Raw genomic sequence first — 15299 nt, 5'->3', positions numbered from 1 at the left:
CTACAAAAGAGCCAGGGTTAGATTGCTAGTTCATGCTAGCTCACATAGCTAAATAACATCAGCTGACATTTCTCTAATGATGTTAGGTACCACTGTGATACCTTCACGACGTGAGCCTTCAGATAGCCCTTGCCCTTTCATTCAATCAAATGCTAGCATGCTTAAATCAGTCATCTTGGAGACATAGCCCCCTTGGAGAACACATTGAAATCATCTAATGACTTCACTCTAAACAGTGTGAACGAGTTCACTCCAATATTGGCAGAGACAATTTTGTCCTCACAAAATATTGGTAGGGATATGTCCCTACCTTGCATATGCAAACGTACGCACTTGCTTACATGACTTGTATTAAGACGGTGGGGTCCAGAAGTCGACGGAACATTGGTCTCAGACTTTCAGACCCCACTGTATGTAGTCAAACTGAGGTGACTCAGGTAGTGTCATTTTTTCCAGAGATTATAAAAGCTCCTCCAGAAACAGAAAATGCACAACTTGCATACAACCCAATGACGTGTGGCATGCTCTTGCACAGACTATACAACACTGTGTAGTTACTCCTAATGACTAGTAAACAGACTGATGTGTAAAAATGAGTGGAGATTCCCTTTAAAACAGATGGTTAAATGGGTTTACCATATTACTTTTTATCACAGACACAGGACTGCAAACATTACATGCAAATTCCAGTCAATTCCTTTACAGGAATTCAGTCCAGACCTATGAAGTTTGAGTTGGTGTAAAAGTGGAAGGATTTCCTTAAATCACACACTAAGTCTCACACACTCAAAAACATTCTTAGATGTCAAAGCTCTCAGGTTGGTTAGGAGTAGCTCCTCAATGACTAGTTCAGAAATAGTTTAAAAGAAAACAAGCATTTTAGCCCAGTATTTGCATTTAAACAATTGATGGGATGTTAATTTGTTTTGACAATTATCAGGGATGTAAAACAGTAAATTTGATATAGTATAGATACACGGCCAAGATTTTTAAAGAACTCCAAAATACATCCGTTAACTTAGTCAAGAGTCCAGACACAGCAAGTAATGCTTAAACACCTTTATTGTGCCCAATCTGAACATACTCCACAACTGTAAGTAGCAGCAAACTTGGCAGACCACAATGAGGTAGACTTTCAAAACTCTAAAAAGCAGCTGGGCTAAGGGACAACAAGCTCAGCATGACAAACCTAATGGATAAAGAAAAGACACTTTGTCTTTGGCACACAGCTTATTATGCATTTATGTCCAACTGGAACAGGAAGGCAAAATGGGATAAGAAAGCATGGAATCATTTACTGGGGTCTACTCAAGCTGATAGATCGATAGATTAATTTATCATCAGCTAAGTGGAAGTTCTTACATTCAACAGGAAACAAGCAGCTGTTGTAACATAGGCGTGTCCCCCTGCTGATGTACAAAAGTGATTAAAAACCACTGCCACCTCTCCACACGTGCAAATTAAAAAGTGCAAAAATCAAACTATGTACAGTCAAATGTTCATTCACTCTACTCTAGTCTCAACAGGATCCATCAGATGCTTGAGAAACGACGGATTACCAGTTGAAGCATATTCCAGTGCTATCGTTACATACATTTAATATAACTGGACCAACAAAGCAAGTTAAAGTTGTATCTCCAACATTTTGTGCCCATTCAGTTGAGATTTGGGAGGGCAAATTAAAAAAGGAAAAATAGCCACAGAAAAATTTATGAGGAAAAGGAAAAAAAAAAATAAAATAAAAAGGGGGGTTTTCCCATAAACAGCCGCCTGGTATAATTTTCTGTTCAAAATTTTCATGTCATGACTTAAAACCGTTTGTGTACAAATTAGTAAAAAACTGCGTAAAAATGTCTGAAATGCGACTGGTTAAATGAAGCCCAACATTCAACTCCCAAAAGTAAGAAACACCAGTTGGCTTGCACAGGAAAAACAGATGCCAACTGGGGGTAGGGGAGGGAGGGAGGAGGGAAAAAAATAAAAATTTAAAGGCACTGTATGGCATTTGCCAATGAACGGCAATGAGACTTGCGTGATTGCTCTTCACTATGCAACACATGTAAACAAAAAAGAAAAAAGAAATGGCATTTTCATCCACTTCTTAACCTTAGGCTGACTCCCATCTTTCTGTCTGGCCACAAGTCTGGGAAAATGCATAAGTGTGAAGGGCCCCTTGTCTCTCCCAATAAGGTCACTGTGCATAGTGCCACTGTGAACAACAGCAAAAATGTAGCAAGTGCAAAAGTGAACATTTTCTACAGTGATATATCCCCAGTGCCTGGTGGAGTGCCATGGTGCCCTCGTGCTGAGGGACGTCTGACACACGTGCTCTCCTTGGCGGGCAGCCTCGCCCCGTAGAGGGGGTCTTCTTTTGGCCCTTCAGAGTGTTTGGGTCCATCTGCTCTAGCTGGAGTCTCTGTTCTTCTGGTTGCGCATGAGGGGCCGGTGGTTGCTCAAAATGTCCATGGAGTGCTGCCAGTGCCAGCAAGAGCGGCAGTAGTACTTGAAGCAGGCCTGGGTGTCAAAAGAAAGTGTTTGAGTGATGATGACATTTCTAATGAAAAAAAAAAAGAAAAAAAAAAATTTCCTGGTGATCTTTTTCAACCTGAACTCATGCACAATAGAACAAATATCAGCATTTGAAAGGACAATTCTGTTTTATTAAATCTTATTTTGATCTTGAGGTGTTGGCAATTGTTTTCTCAGTTACAACACTGTACTTATAGTCGCTGAAATATTCAAACAGCAATGTCGCTACACTGAAGCAGAACAGGGTCTTCACCGTCAGTCTGGTTGTAAACAAAACTAAAGACCTATACAAACCTGAAAGCAAGTGCGTCCTAATGTCAATAATATTTCATTACTGCACAAGAAAACTGGACTGTTAGAGCAAGTACAGTGGGTCAAAGTTGAGGCAGGAAGTAAAGTAAGATTTTAAATGAGGAAACATATATGAATGGTCATATTACCTTAATTAACAGATGCTTTTATCCGAAGTGAATTACCAGAGAGGGACAACACTAAAGCTTCAGTGCAGTATGAGACCTTGGTCTAAGTACTTCATCTACTCAATAAGTGCTTGCAAAAATCTTTTGCTAAGGTAATAATTGTCTGCTTGTTTCTCATTTTTGTTTTTATTAAAGTTGTGTTCCAAGATCTCCACAACTAACTCTCTAGAGTTGGTGCAATATTATTCAGGCACAAAACTACAAAAATAAGATCAATGTTCTAATAAAGCAGGACTATCCTTTAATGGACCAGATCATATAATTTAAAATCAGCATAATGTTTGAGGGAACAAGATAATTTTACTTGCATTTTATTTACCTTTTCACTGTCTTTGCAGTTCTTTTAATCCATTTCTATGCCTTACAAAAAAAACACTTTATAGTGCCACATGTTTAAGGGTCTACTATAATTAATTTCACTTAAACCACACTTCATCTTGTCAAGCTGACACAAGTGTATAGAAAAATATAAATAAGCAGTTTTTGGAAAGTTCTAGACCAGAATGATTATGGCTCCCAAAGCGCTGGTCTGACACCTAACTATCTTTAAGCCCCGCTGCTAGCAAGACAAATATCTGTTGAAACAGGATTTTCCACTGACCTGGTCTCTGCAGAAGAAAGGCCCAGGTTGGCGAAGGCAAACTTGACACATGGAGTCTTCCAGGTAGGGGTCAATCTGGACCTGAGGGAAAAGACAGTGCTCAGTTTACAGCAGTCACAGTAAGCAGGTAGGTTTCCATCTAAATGTAAAGCTAAATTTCTAGAAAAATCTGCAAAAGAAAATGCAAATGAGTTGCATGTTTCTCAAGTTGGGTGCCATTGAAAACCATTGCAGAAGGCTGCACAATGAGATCACAATTAAGAATAGCTGTCAAAGACCCCCCCCCCCCCCAGTTTGTTTCCCTTACAAATTAAAAATGATGCACTAAAACTGTAAACTTCACTGGGAATTAAATAACTATAAAATTAAAAAAAAAAACATAACTAATATGCGCTGATACGGATATGTCTGATAGTCCAATATCAATAAATCTGTCAGGCTCTAACATTAAAACAAGTGGATGGAAACCCACCAAGTGAGGTGCAAAAGCACAGTCAAAAAAAGGTTCCACCACTGCAAGTGAGAACCTGCTGATTAAAGAGAAGCATTTGTGCTGCATGTATTTTATTTATTTATTTTTTAAACATTTAAATATTCACTTGTTTTATTTATATTAAAGATTTGAGTCCTAACCACAGTTTCCAGACATTACATTACAGAGACATTTAATCACAGAGTTACTCAAAGACAGTCATTCTCTGCAGCAGCAGTACAGACACTAATGATTAATTATAGAAAGTACAAAGACTAATTACAGAGTATCTTACCTTCTTTGTAAACTTGGGTGTTTTAATCTCCACAAATGCCGCACACACAGCCTTCAGATAACTGCGCTGATTGTTAAAAGTGACACGTCCAGAGCCTGTACACAAGAGAAGTTAGACATGATTTCCATTTGGATAGGATTGTTTGGCAAAAAATATTCTGCACAGTAAGTTTACATAAAACAGTTAATACTCAATGTCAGTTCTGGACCCTCCAAATCCATTTCCTTAATGGTTAGCACCATCTAAATGATTTGCAATTGGTCTATGCCTCAAATCCACACTACACTACATTTATTTTGCCTCAGAGTACAATGAATACACATAGCACTGAAATTCATTAAGAAAAATCAGTATGAAATTGTGTTATGGTGCCTGAATGAAACCTCTAAACAGTCACATGTTGTCTTTAAAGACCAGTGGAACTGGATAGCTTGATTCATCACTGAAGATACACAGGTGAGGGTATACTGATGACTTGCACAATATCTACAAACTGCAATCAACCCAAAACGCTTGCAATCTCACCGATGGGGTACTTGTGCTTGTCCGTGTCAATGCCAGCGTACATGACGCCTCCAAACAGGTCGTTCATGATGCTGGCCAGAGCCTCAGCATTCAACATGCCATGAAGCGCACCAACAAACACCGTCTTACTGGGGTCCAGACGCTGGGCGGGGCATCGCACATAGTTGCTGTCAGAGATCACCCACGGGATGACCTGCACCTGTAGCAGCAGGAACGAGACACAAAAGTCAGACAATGCGTACCGAGCCTCATTTCCCTTTGCTTTCCAATGAAGACCTGAACTAGGGTGGAGAGTAGGGCTGGGTATTTTATGTAAAACCAGTAATTTTGATACAAATGCTGCTACAATACCAAGGCGCAGATACTCTTGAAACCTCAATTTAAGAATGCTTTTTCCTTTTTTTCCCCCCTATCATTTAACAAAAAAGGCAAAGTCATCAAATAGTATGTAGGCCAAACAAACTTACTGGCAATATTTTCATTTAAACCAGAGAATAAGCAACTAAGGGTTAATCTATCATCATTAATTTAACATTTGAAAATGGCAACTGACAAAATATTATATATTTCAAATAAAAAGGTAAACCATAATGTAAATAAAGACGTGTGAATGGACACATTCTAATTCAACAACCTGCAGGTATCCGTTATCACATTCTGTAGTTTAGCCCCTTGACATTCAATTAATAAACACCTTTCAAAAGTTATGCATCTGTCAGTAATGTTATCTGATGTTCCCTGTTCTTGGAAGAAACTGATTTAGCGAACAAATTCATCCACAATCCACTGAGCAGCAACAAACAGCCGTTACAAGCTACGAAAAACATGCAGACAGCATGACGACATTTATAGAGAAAGTAGGCTAATGTCACTTTTAAGTGCTGTGGATGTCGAGGTAAAGTAAACATTACTTTGTCGGCTCTCTTTAGTGTTGCTATGAGAAAGAGCGAGTAATTTTCAGGATGAAGGTCTGTGGTCCATCTGAATCATTCTCTAGATGGTCACTAAACAACAATAGTGTCTCCTCTAGAACTAAAACCAGACAACGAAATACATTTTAGCGTACAAGCGAGTGAATCCAGCCTCTGAATTACTGAACACAGCCCTGGCAGCTGAAGCAAAGATATGTTAGCACAAACGATTCTACTAGATTAAGAAACATTCGGAAATGCTTACTGATATACTGAGGCCAGTCAGTTGGTGCATTACTACATAACAGCTTAACATGCTAACTAACACAAAGGTGGTTACAGCTGTAGGGTCGAAATGCTTCGAAGACAAAAATTAAAATGTTACTAACCTGTCACTGATGAAAACTAGACTAAAATGTCTTCAGTTCAACAAAAACTAGACTAAATCTAACAAAATCACAGCTAAAATTTGACTAAAAATAATTCACTCAAAAAGACCCAGACACTCAATCAAAATCAGGTGCCAAGATTAACAAAATAAACTCAAGATTTAAAGCCTGAAGAGACACACAATCATACTGTATAGAAGATGAGGGAGCAACTCACATGTGAGAGACAGTCAAAGTGAAGAAACATTAAGATTAAATTTGATCCGGTACTATTTAAATGTATCCAGTATTTTCACAATAAACCTCAACAGATTTGAGATATACTGTATGTACACCAAGGTCTGTTAGGTACAGTACACAATCTACAGTAATGCAATCCAATGCATTAGCCCTGAAATAATTAGTTTGAAGCAACATTTTTTGGCTTTTGTTGAGATAATTTTGTGCGATAATTACAATTAAGAGTTTACAGGGCAACATTGCCTTGCATTATACTGAAAAGTGTTATACTTTGGGGCAGATAAAGTTTTTATGCAAGGTGGGTGTTGGATTGTATTACTGTCGATATTGTTCAATTCCCAATGATTTGCAACTCTGTATATTGCAGTGCATAAATGTGCCTGGTGTGTTTAGTTTCTACTCACATCCTTGCATCGCATTCTGCGGCTAGACATCTTGAAGTAATACTCTAGCTTGTCCTCTGGATGAAACGGGTCTTGGGAGCAGGCATGGAGCAACGCCCGGACAGACTTCTCATTCTCAAACACCAGGTAAACATAGCCTACAAACCATACAGCAACATACTTTAGAATATAGGAGAAAATAAAAAAAAAAAAAAAAAAAAAAAAAGTGGCCCCTTTAAATATTATGCCGTTAAATTTATTTAAACTCAAATAGACTCACAATTTTAAGGCAGTGGCTACTGTAGCGATTAATTACAAAAAGACAAGAGACAAGTGCACCATTAAGGTAAATAGCAATTTGTCATTGGAGGCATGAAAATCACAATACATAAGGCAAGAAATTGAAAGCATAGGCAAAAATGCCTTCAAATATTTTTGATCAATAACAGCAATAAATATTTACAACCCTTTACACATTTTACAGCTCTCATTCTTACATTCAGGCAGTATGTGCCAACCGACATGGAAAACCTGTAATACCAAAGAGGAGCAGAAGCCACAAGTAGACCCACAAACACTTAACAGGACATTTGCTGACCAACCCTCAGAGCCTCAAATGAACAGAGTTGACTCCAAAGTCAAACCCTTCTATTCTAAAACTGCCATTTACTCCCTGCTTATAGCACCGTGTTTTATGCACCAATTACGCCCAGAATCACCATCCTAAGTATCTCTTAATTCCCACAGTTAAACTCACCAGCATACCATGTGCTCACCACAGTGCAACCCTGAAACCCGGAAGAAAAAAAAATAGCCTACCAAACTTGTTACCTTTGGCCACATTACCTTTGGGAGGGCACCGAGGGTGCTTTCCATCCTTACCCGGCCATTCCACAGTCAGAGGGCCATACCCACTGAAGGTGTTGATCAGACCAGCTGAAAGAAAGGATGAGGGAGAGATGAGTGGGTGTTAAATGGATTTGGTTTTTATTTAGCAATGTTAAAAAGAAATCTGTCAAACCACAATGAAATAAGCGAAAAGAGGTTTACACTAGAAAAATGTCTCTACATAACTTATGTTAAATTCATGCCACAGTTAAACAGCCAATGTTTTTACCTTTTGACATTTCGTACCAAAGTTATAGTTTTACTTTCAGTAAAATTTAAGTGAACTCTGACACTTAAACCCCACAATTAACTTTAGACATGTTGATAATATTTTTCAATAATTTGAAGCATTGTGTTTTCACTAAATTTAGTGTCGAACTTGTTTGAAATGTCCCAACAGAGAGAATAAAACTGAATCTTGGTATATCGCAGATGTAGACTTTTGCATAACACCTTGTCAGAGCTCTACAGTGCGAGGAGGCAGTCTCTAATAATTTCTGAAGTATTTTAAACAATGCCTGCCTGCATTACATCGACATTGTGTTTGAACTGTAAAAAAATAAAATAAATTAAAAAAATGAATCTAAGCACAGCCACATAAAGGCCGCTAACACACTGCACTGTAACATTTAGGCAAACAAGTATCTATCTAGCCCTGCAAAATTAAGGCAGCCAGCATGTTGGCAGCAGCACTTACCTTCTGTGATGTCCCAGGGCACACCACCAAGAAAGACCTTACAGGAATACAGAGGATCCTTGTTGTTTCTGGGAGGCAGCTGACCACTCCAGGTGAATGTGGCCTCATTCACAGCTGATGAGTCAAGAAGAAAAGGATAGCCAAAATTCACATGTCACTTCTATCCACAAAAGGCATCAAACTACCGTATACACTCTTAAAACTGAGCTTTAAGACATTTACTACAGGGTAGCGCAATAAGAAATTAGAAATGTGAAGGTTTTAGATTTACCAGCAGCCTGCCTATGCAGGCGGGCCTCCCTCTCAATGCTGAATGCGTCATCCGACTGGTCAAGCATGTCTGCACCAGGCCATGGAGAGCCAGTACGCCAGCGGCGGGAAATGGCAGAGGAGGAGGGGCTGGCACTGGATGGTGGAGTGAGGGGAGAGCTGGAGTCCTGGGGATCCAGTCGGGAGCCCAGTCGCAGCAGATCTTTCTGCATGTTTGATGCAAGGTAAGGAAGGGGAGGGGAAATCCGCAAAGTCGACTGAAGAGAAAAGACATGTCCAGACAATTGACAATTAACAGCGACAAAGTGACTGATGTGAATTAAGACCCTTTTATACTGAAATACCAAAACTGACAACTGTGAAAGAAACGTGAAATCTTTGGCTTCAATCAGAAATGGTCAAATACTGAACTGAAGACAAGTCCATCAACACAGTTACAGCTCAGCATATTGTGACCTGGCTGTCCAATCAGCCTCAGTATTGTTTGGTACAGTAAAATGCCAGTGGGTAGTCCATCTAGTCTTGTGACAAATATTCCCCACCTGAGTAGCTCCTTGCAAGCCAACACACAACAGGAGTTACAATAAAGTATCATGTGCCTTACCAGCATGTCACAGAGGTGGTCTGAGCCGGAGCTGAAGCCACTGGTCTCCGAGTCTTCAGGACTGCTGGAGCGAGAGTCCAAAAAGGAGCTCGAGTCCAGTCGGTTTGCCATGCGAGCCATGCCAGGGAACTTCTCCAGGAAGTCAGCAGTCATGCTCATGGAGTCAGGGGGCAAGTAGCCTGGAGGCTTTCCAAGGATGCTGCTGAAGGGACTGTTCAGAATACCTAGCACTGTGGAAACAGGACAATTACACCATTTACAGTATAAATGAAACAACTCAGCAGCTGTGGCAGTATTACCCCTACAGCTTGTTTATTTTTGTCCATTTTGCAAGTGGATGACCAAACTGAAGAAAACATGGTGTGCTGAGTTTACAGAGCCAAATCAGTCGGTCAAGAGGCATGCTGCACTACAAATTCAAGTTTGTACATTTTTTATCTCTTTCTTTCCTCTTTGAGGGAATCTCTTCTGCAACTGGATCAGCACAGTAAAAAACTGGGTTTGTGCACCGAATCTACAGATGAACATTGATTTTATAGAACTCAAATGCTGCAATGCAAACTCAAGTCTCAAAAATGTGCATGGAGAAGAGGAGACTTGATGTGCAAGCTGACTGTCAACAGTAACCTGAAAAGCTCGAGTTGAAGCATTTTCACTTTTACAGTTGATGCTGTGGAACTTGACTGCCATTTGAAACACAATCTAGTCACAGAAGCTACACAGCAAAATTTACTGGAGGTCAATTCATCCGACACCTTTCCCAAGCAAAGTCCAGTGACAGCTAAGCAGCTCAGCGTCTTCTCTCCTCTTGATAACCAAGCGAGTCAGCTGGCAACAGTGACAGATATGTACTGTGTGGCCTGTAACAGTGAACATGAGGCTCTGAGGGGATTATTCAGCTGTAGGCCGCATTCAAAGCTCTGTCCCACTTTGTTGCGGGCCCAGTTTAGAAAGCTCTAAATGAAGTTATGCCAGGTCAGTTTGGACATGCAGCGTTAAAACTATAGCTCTACAAATGGGTCAGGACAAAATGGGGAACAGTAATAGTCGATGATGCCTCTCTAAAGACAGAAGCTCATCTCAAAACTGTCTGACAGCGGTAATGTCAGCATTTATTTCATCCTAGTTCACGCATTTTAAACATGTATGTGGGACTTAGTTTCTCCCGTTTTCTGCCCAAACCTATAAACTCAGTCTGAAAAAAAACATTATCAGTGTGATCAACAGGTAATATAGTTAAATATTTAGACCTAACGTATAGGGCAAACCAATTAAGGTTTAGGTAAAAGAAAAGTAGCTTCCCTGGATTGTTTTTTTGTGCTTGCTGGATTGCTACAGATGCAGCAAAGCAAAAGTGCCACATCATCCTCCCTAGTGACGCTACAGCCTGTTCCCACACTCAGACACACACTGCTGTTAATAACCAACCATCACATTTCAATATAAATGAGGGCTATAAAAATCAAGGCACACAACCTCACAGATGTTACAATATCTACTGTCATGTTCAAATAAACGGGGTCATGAGAGCAAACAAACTCTTGGGAAAACAGCTACCACCACCAACTGGACTCTGGGACATTATGTGGTATAAAATACAGGAGACCAAGCTGCCGGTTTTGCAGCAAACCCTAAATACATTCAGGTAAACAAAAAGGCCTGGTACTTACTGGAGGGTGAGCTGGTCTGAAGCTGGGAGGGGGAGGCATGTGTGTCCGTCTCCTGGCTGCTCCAGGGTCTGTCCCAGCTGGACAGACGGAGAGACTGGAGGCCCAGGCCCAGGTCTGTGACACCCGATGGGCCCCTGGATGACGGCATCTCCTGGGAGCCGGGCATGCCACCACAGTTGGGAAAGAGCATCCTCCTGCTGCCCACTGCAGCCAGCTCTGACTCTTTTAGGTCCGAGATCCAGTTCAGAGATTTAGCGAAAGAGAGGAGAGAGGAAGTGTTAGAAAAGATCAGGTTCAGTCTGCGTTGCATAGAAAACAGCAGGGACAGATTGTCACACAAAACTGTTTCTGTGAAGAAAAATCTGATTAAAAATAAAAACTTCCCTCATCATCACATCTCCCCCTACCCTGGCTGACGGGGGAGCTAACCTGCTTCTGTGCCCGGTGCAACTGCCATGCATCTCCGTCCGCATCACTGACCCACCTAGCAGCATGTGACATGGCTGCTGATGCACTCGCACACCCCTGCTAATGACATCAGCTCCCCCCCACCTCCCTGCTTCCTTGCCTAACAACTGTGTAATGAAAAATTCCTGTCGGAGCTATTGGCTTGTTGATAGAAGTACTCCCCTCTCTGGTAGGCACAGCACGTCTCTGAATCGGTGGGAAGACAGCCGCCACTGCTGCCGCTGTTACCGCTGCTGCTTACACTGTGTCTAGCCTTGTTTCCTGAGCGAGCTGACAGAGAGGCAGGGAGGGAGGGGGAGGCGAGGGGCAGAGCTACAGCGGCATGGTGGGAGGCAGCATGGGAGATGGGAGCAAATGACTCAGCAGACTTGAACTAAAAGTACTTCAGGCTTGAGGATGCTCTGATAATTTCATTTTAAAAATCACTGTACTCACAGGTTGGTGAATTCTCCTGATTTTTTGCACAAAAAACACATACACAGAGAAGAAAGAGGCAAGCAAAGCCTCGCCGTAGCACAAACAGCTGACTGATCAGATGTTGAGGACGTAGCGATTTGCACCGCCAGCTCCTCCCTGCCCTCTCCAGGTCTGGAAAGCTTCCAGCAACAGCCCTGATTCAGCAACACCAAGCTGGGGTGGATGGGGCAGAGAGGCCACAGCAGAAGTTTAGCTCAGTGTGCGTCAAGATCTAATTTACTTTTGTGTCACTTAAAAGTTACATAACATTTGTGCTGCTGCTTGTGTCAAACTGAGCAGAGAATTATAGTATAAATTACACATAATCTGAAACAAGTGTAGTAGTCAAGTGCAGACACATCCTGAGCAAATTAACAATTCAAAGAAAGGACGCAGGGAGGGTGCTGAGCCTAAATCTTGGCAAATCTCACTCCTGGGGTAAAAAAACGAACACTTAGAATTGCTGCAATGCTGCAGACTGCGATGCACCATGAATCAGCTGCTGGCACTCAAAAGATAATGACAAGGTGAAGGAGGTTTAACAGATGGCAATTCTGGCTGAGAAAGTGAAAGGGCTCCTTCTGCGGTGGGGGTGCAACTTTGCACCTATATATAAAAAACAAACCCCGTAATAAAATTAAGAAGTGGTATTGTACCTTGCATGCATGGTCATTTTATGGTTTTCTAGTCTAAATGTGTACCTACAACAAAAATGAAGAAATGTCAAAAATTGAAATCACAACATTGCAGAGCTGAAGTCTTCAAATGTTTTGTTTGACCCAACAGTCCAAAACACATGCTCTTATTTGAGAGGCTGGAATTAAGAATATCAGGCACCATTTCACTATATTCTCAAAATAGTCTGATTAATCAATTAACTGACTAATTGTTTCAGCTCTAATGATGACATTGAGGCTCTGTTTGTCCTAACCTTTCTGGGAATTTGATGTTTTTAGGGAACTGGAAAGAATTTACATTCACCTACAATTAAACCTTGGTGGGAATTTCCAGGCTGATTCATGCAGTCTCAGTAAACAAGACGTCACATGGCATGATTTCATTTCATGATATTTATAATCTAATTGATTAACCAACAGTTTAATAATGAAAAATAATGACAATGAAAACACTTAGGTGATTACCTTTGGACCAACAAACAAATGAAGTATTTTTCTTGTTTCCTGTCAATGTGGCTTTGAAACAGCATCATCTTCATGTATAGGGAAAGTTTCCAGAAAAAACTCAAATATAAAAGAAAAAAAAAAAAAATCCAATTCAATGAAAACACTTGCCTTGAAGTCATCTCAGCATTTCTTAAACCGGATCGGACTTTCAAGAGTGTTTATACTTACACCACTTGTGTCAGTAACAACAGAGACCTTTTCTTGCTTTGCAGCCACCACCTCCATTTTTTTATTTTTATTTTTTAATGTTTTTTTAGTGAGAACTCACAGTTAAGGTGCATTACTGCCACCGACTATGCTGGAGTGAGATATTTACCAATTAGCTGTAATGTTCTAGTTAGTCTTGTGTGTACCCATCTCAACCTTATGTTTCCCTCTTTGGCGTTTCTTGGTCCCAACTTGCCTCTGTTTTTGCCTTAAACCAGTTAAGTCGCTGCTTATTAATGCTTCTTTGCTAAATTAAATTTCAATGCTTTCTTCTTGTTTAACTGCTAGTGTATCTGCCAGCTATTTCCTTTAATTCCCTTGTGAGTTTGCACCCACATTAATCTAACTTCATGTTTTGAAGTCCGAATAATTTAACTTCGTGTTTCATTTATTTCCACCTGCTGCAGATTGGAAAAATAAATGACACTTTACCACACAGCAGATCTGGTTTTCCCTTGGTGTTGGGTGTGGTGCACACACCGGTGAAATCCAGAGCGTTGCCCAGCATAGTGTTCATCCTTCGGAAGATGTCTGCGTTGCTGCAGGTGGACAGGGCCGGGGACTCGGAGTCCGGGCTCTCCGGCCTGTGGTGGTCGTGTCTCTGCAGGAGAGAGGAGAAGTTAACTCGGTATGCATGATACGAGATGACCTCAAGGTTAGGACACATGTGGCAAAGTGAAAAAACATTTTCCAACCGTTTCCGTGAAGCTTATTTTAGGTCTAACGCATAAAAAAGACGTAGGTGGTGGTTTCATGGCACAAAAGGTCAGAAGATAAAGTTAAAGGTGGCCGAAAACTACTTCAGTTCACCCGTTTAAATTGGTTTTTAACTCACCAGAGAAAACGCCATGATACGGACTGACAGCCTATGACAAATGTCACAACAATAGCCACTGGCTGTGATAAAAGGTCATATTTATGAAGTTTGCTAGCCTGCTAATTAGTCTCAATTTAGTGAACGTGTGCTCGGCGAATAACTGTGCCTCGAGGGCCTCCGTCTGTTCACGTGCCCCACATCAAAGAGCAGACCGCAAAAATAAAAATCACGTGTCACTATAAATTATAATTTGAAAAGAGATATTTAAAAAAAAAAAAGAATTACACAGAAACAGGACTGTTTATTTATTTATGTTCGTACTGCCTTTATTTTATATTCTTAATATTTTCTGAATGGACAAAATATATTTTGTACATGCAGAATTGCATGGTGGAAAGTATCTAAGTATATTTACTAAACTACTCTACTTGAGTACAGTTTTGAGGTAGGCTACTTGTACTAGACTTGAGTATTTGAATTTTGTGCTACTTTATACCTCTACTCCACTAAAATTCAGAGGCAAATATTGCACTTTTTACTTGTACACTACATTTATTTGATACTAATTCATTTGCAAATTCAGATTAATAACACAACATACTTAACAAATGAATTATGACATATTATAGATAACACCATATATATTATAGATAAGACTTTATTGCATTCACAACATATTTGGTAATCTCTGTTCTTCTTTCTGCTGCTGCACTCAGCTCTTTCTTGCAAAAGAGATCTTGATATCTGTGACACACACTCACCTGGATGCTGCCCAGTGCAACTCCATTCTGATGTGTTAGCCATTGAGCAGCTCCATCGGAGCAGTTGGAGGTCAGTGATTGAAATGAAGAAGGTGTCAAGTGCTGCTCTTTCACTTTCCTCATTCAGGTTTTTTTTTTTTTACCTTCAGGTCACCTCAGTCCCCTTGTAACGTGCACCTTCACCAAGATGATGTCACACCTGTGCAAGATGCCTCAACACATTTAAAACTAAAACACTAAAACAGACAAAGAAAGCTCCTCCATAAAATCTTGGACGCATACACCAACTTAAAAATGAATGTTCATCCACATTTGTGACCCACCTGTTGGAAAATGGTAGAGAATTGAAGCTGGATCACCTGGTGAGGACAAGTGGGTTTGGTTTAGGTGTATGGATCCCTCTTTTGAATTCTGCTGACCACTGATGGAGGAAGTATTCAGATTATTTGTACA

General features: G+C 40.5%; 1 protein-coding gene across 6 annotated transcripts; it reads right to left on the bottom strand.

Annotated features, from left to right (window-relative positions):
• Nucleotides 1–1044: 1044 nt before the first annotated feature.
• On the bottom strand, nt 1045–14245 carry cpeb1b (cytoplasmic polyadenylation element binding protein 1b). 6 transcript variants are annotated; one of them, XM_056383519.1, is made up of 12 exons: nt 14104–14245; nt 13701–13869; nt 10954–11175; nt 9284–9513; nt 8681–8936; nt 8410–8523; nt 7656–7760; nt 6846–6982; nt 4902–5100; nt 4377–4471; nt 3610–3690; nt 1045–2514 (listed from the first exon to the last, which is right to left on the bottom strand). In XM_056383519.1, the coding sequence occupies exons 1-12, from the start codon at nt 14116–14118 to the stop codon at nt 2404–2406; spliced, it is 1734 nt and encodes a 577-aa protein (XP_056239494.1). In that variant the 5' UTR covers nt 14119–14245; the 3' UTR covers nt 1045–2403. The 6 variants fall into 6 exon arrangements, with proteins under 6 accessions (XP_056239494.1, XP_056239511.1, XP_056239503.1 ...); XM_056383536.1 differs by having other exon boundaries at nt 13749–13869; XM_056383528.1 differs by having other exon boundaries at nt 7671–7760; nt 14104–14244.
• Between the last annotated feature and the right edge of the window lie 1054 nt (nt 14246–15299).

This window comes from Seriola aureovittata, chromosome 1 (genome assembly GCF_021018895.1).
Source record: "Seriola aureovittata isolate HTS-2021-v1 ecotype China chromosome 1, ASM2101889v1, whole genome shotgun sequence".
NCBI lineage: Eukaryota > Metazoa > Chordata > Actinopteri > Carangiformes > Carangidae > Seriola > Seriola aureovittata.
The sequence above is the reverse complement of the archived record's forward strand: the minus strand, read 5'-3'. Positions and strand labels throughout refer to the sequence as shown.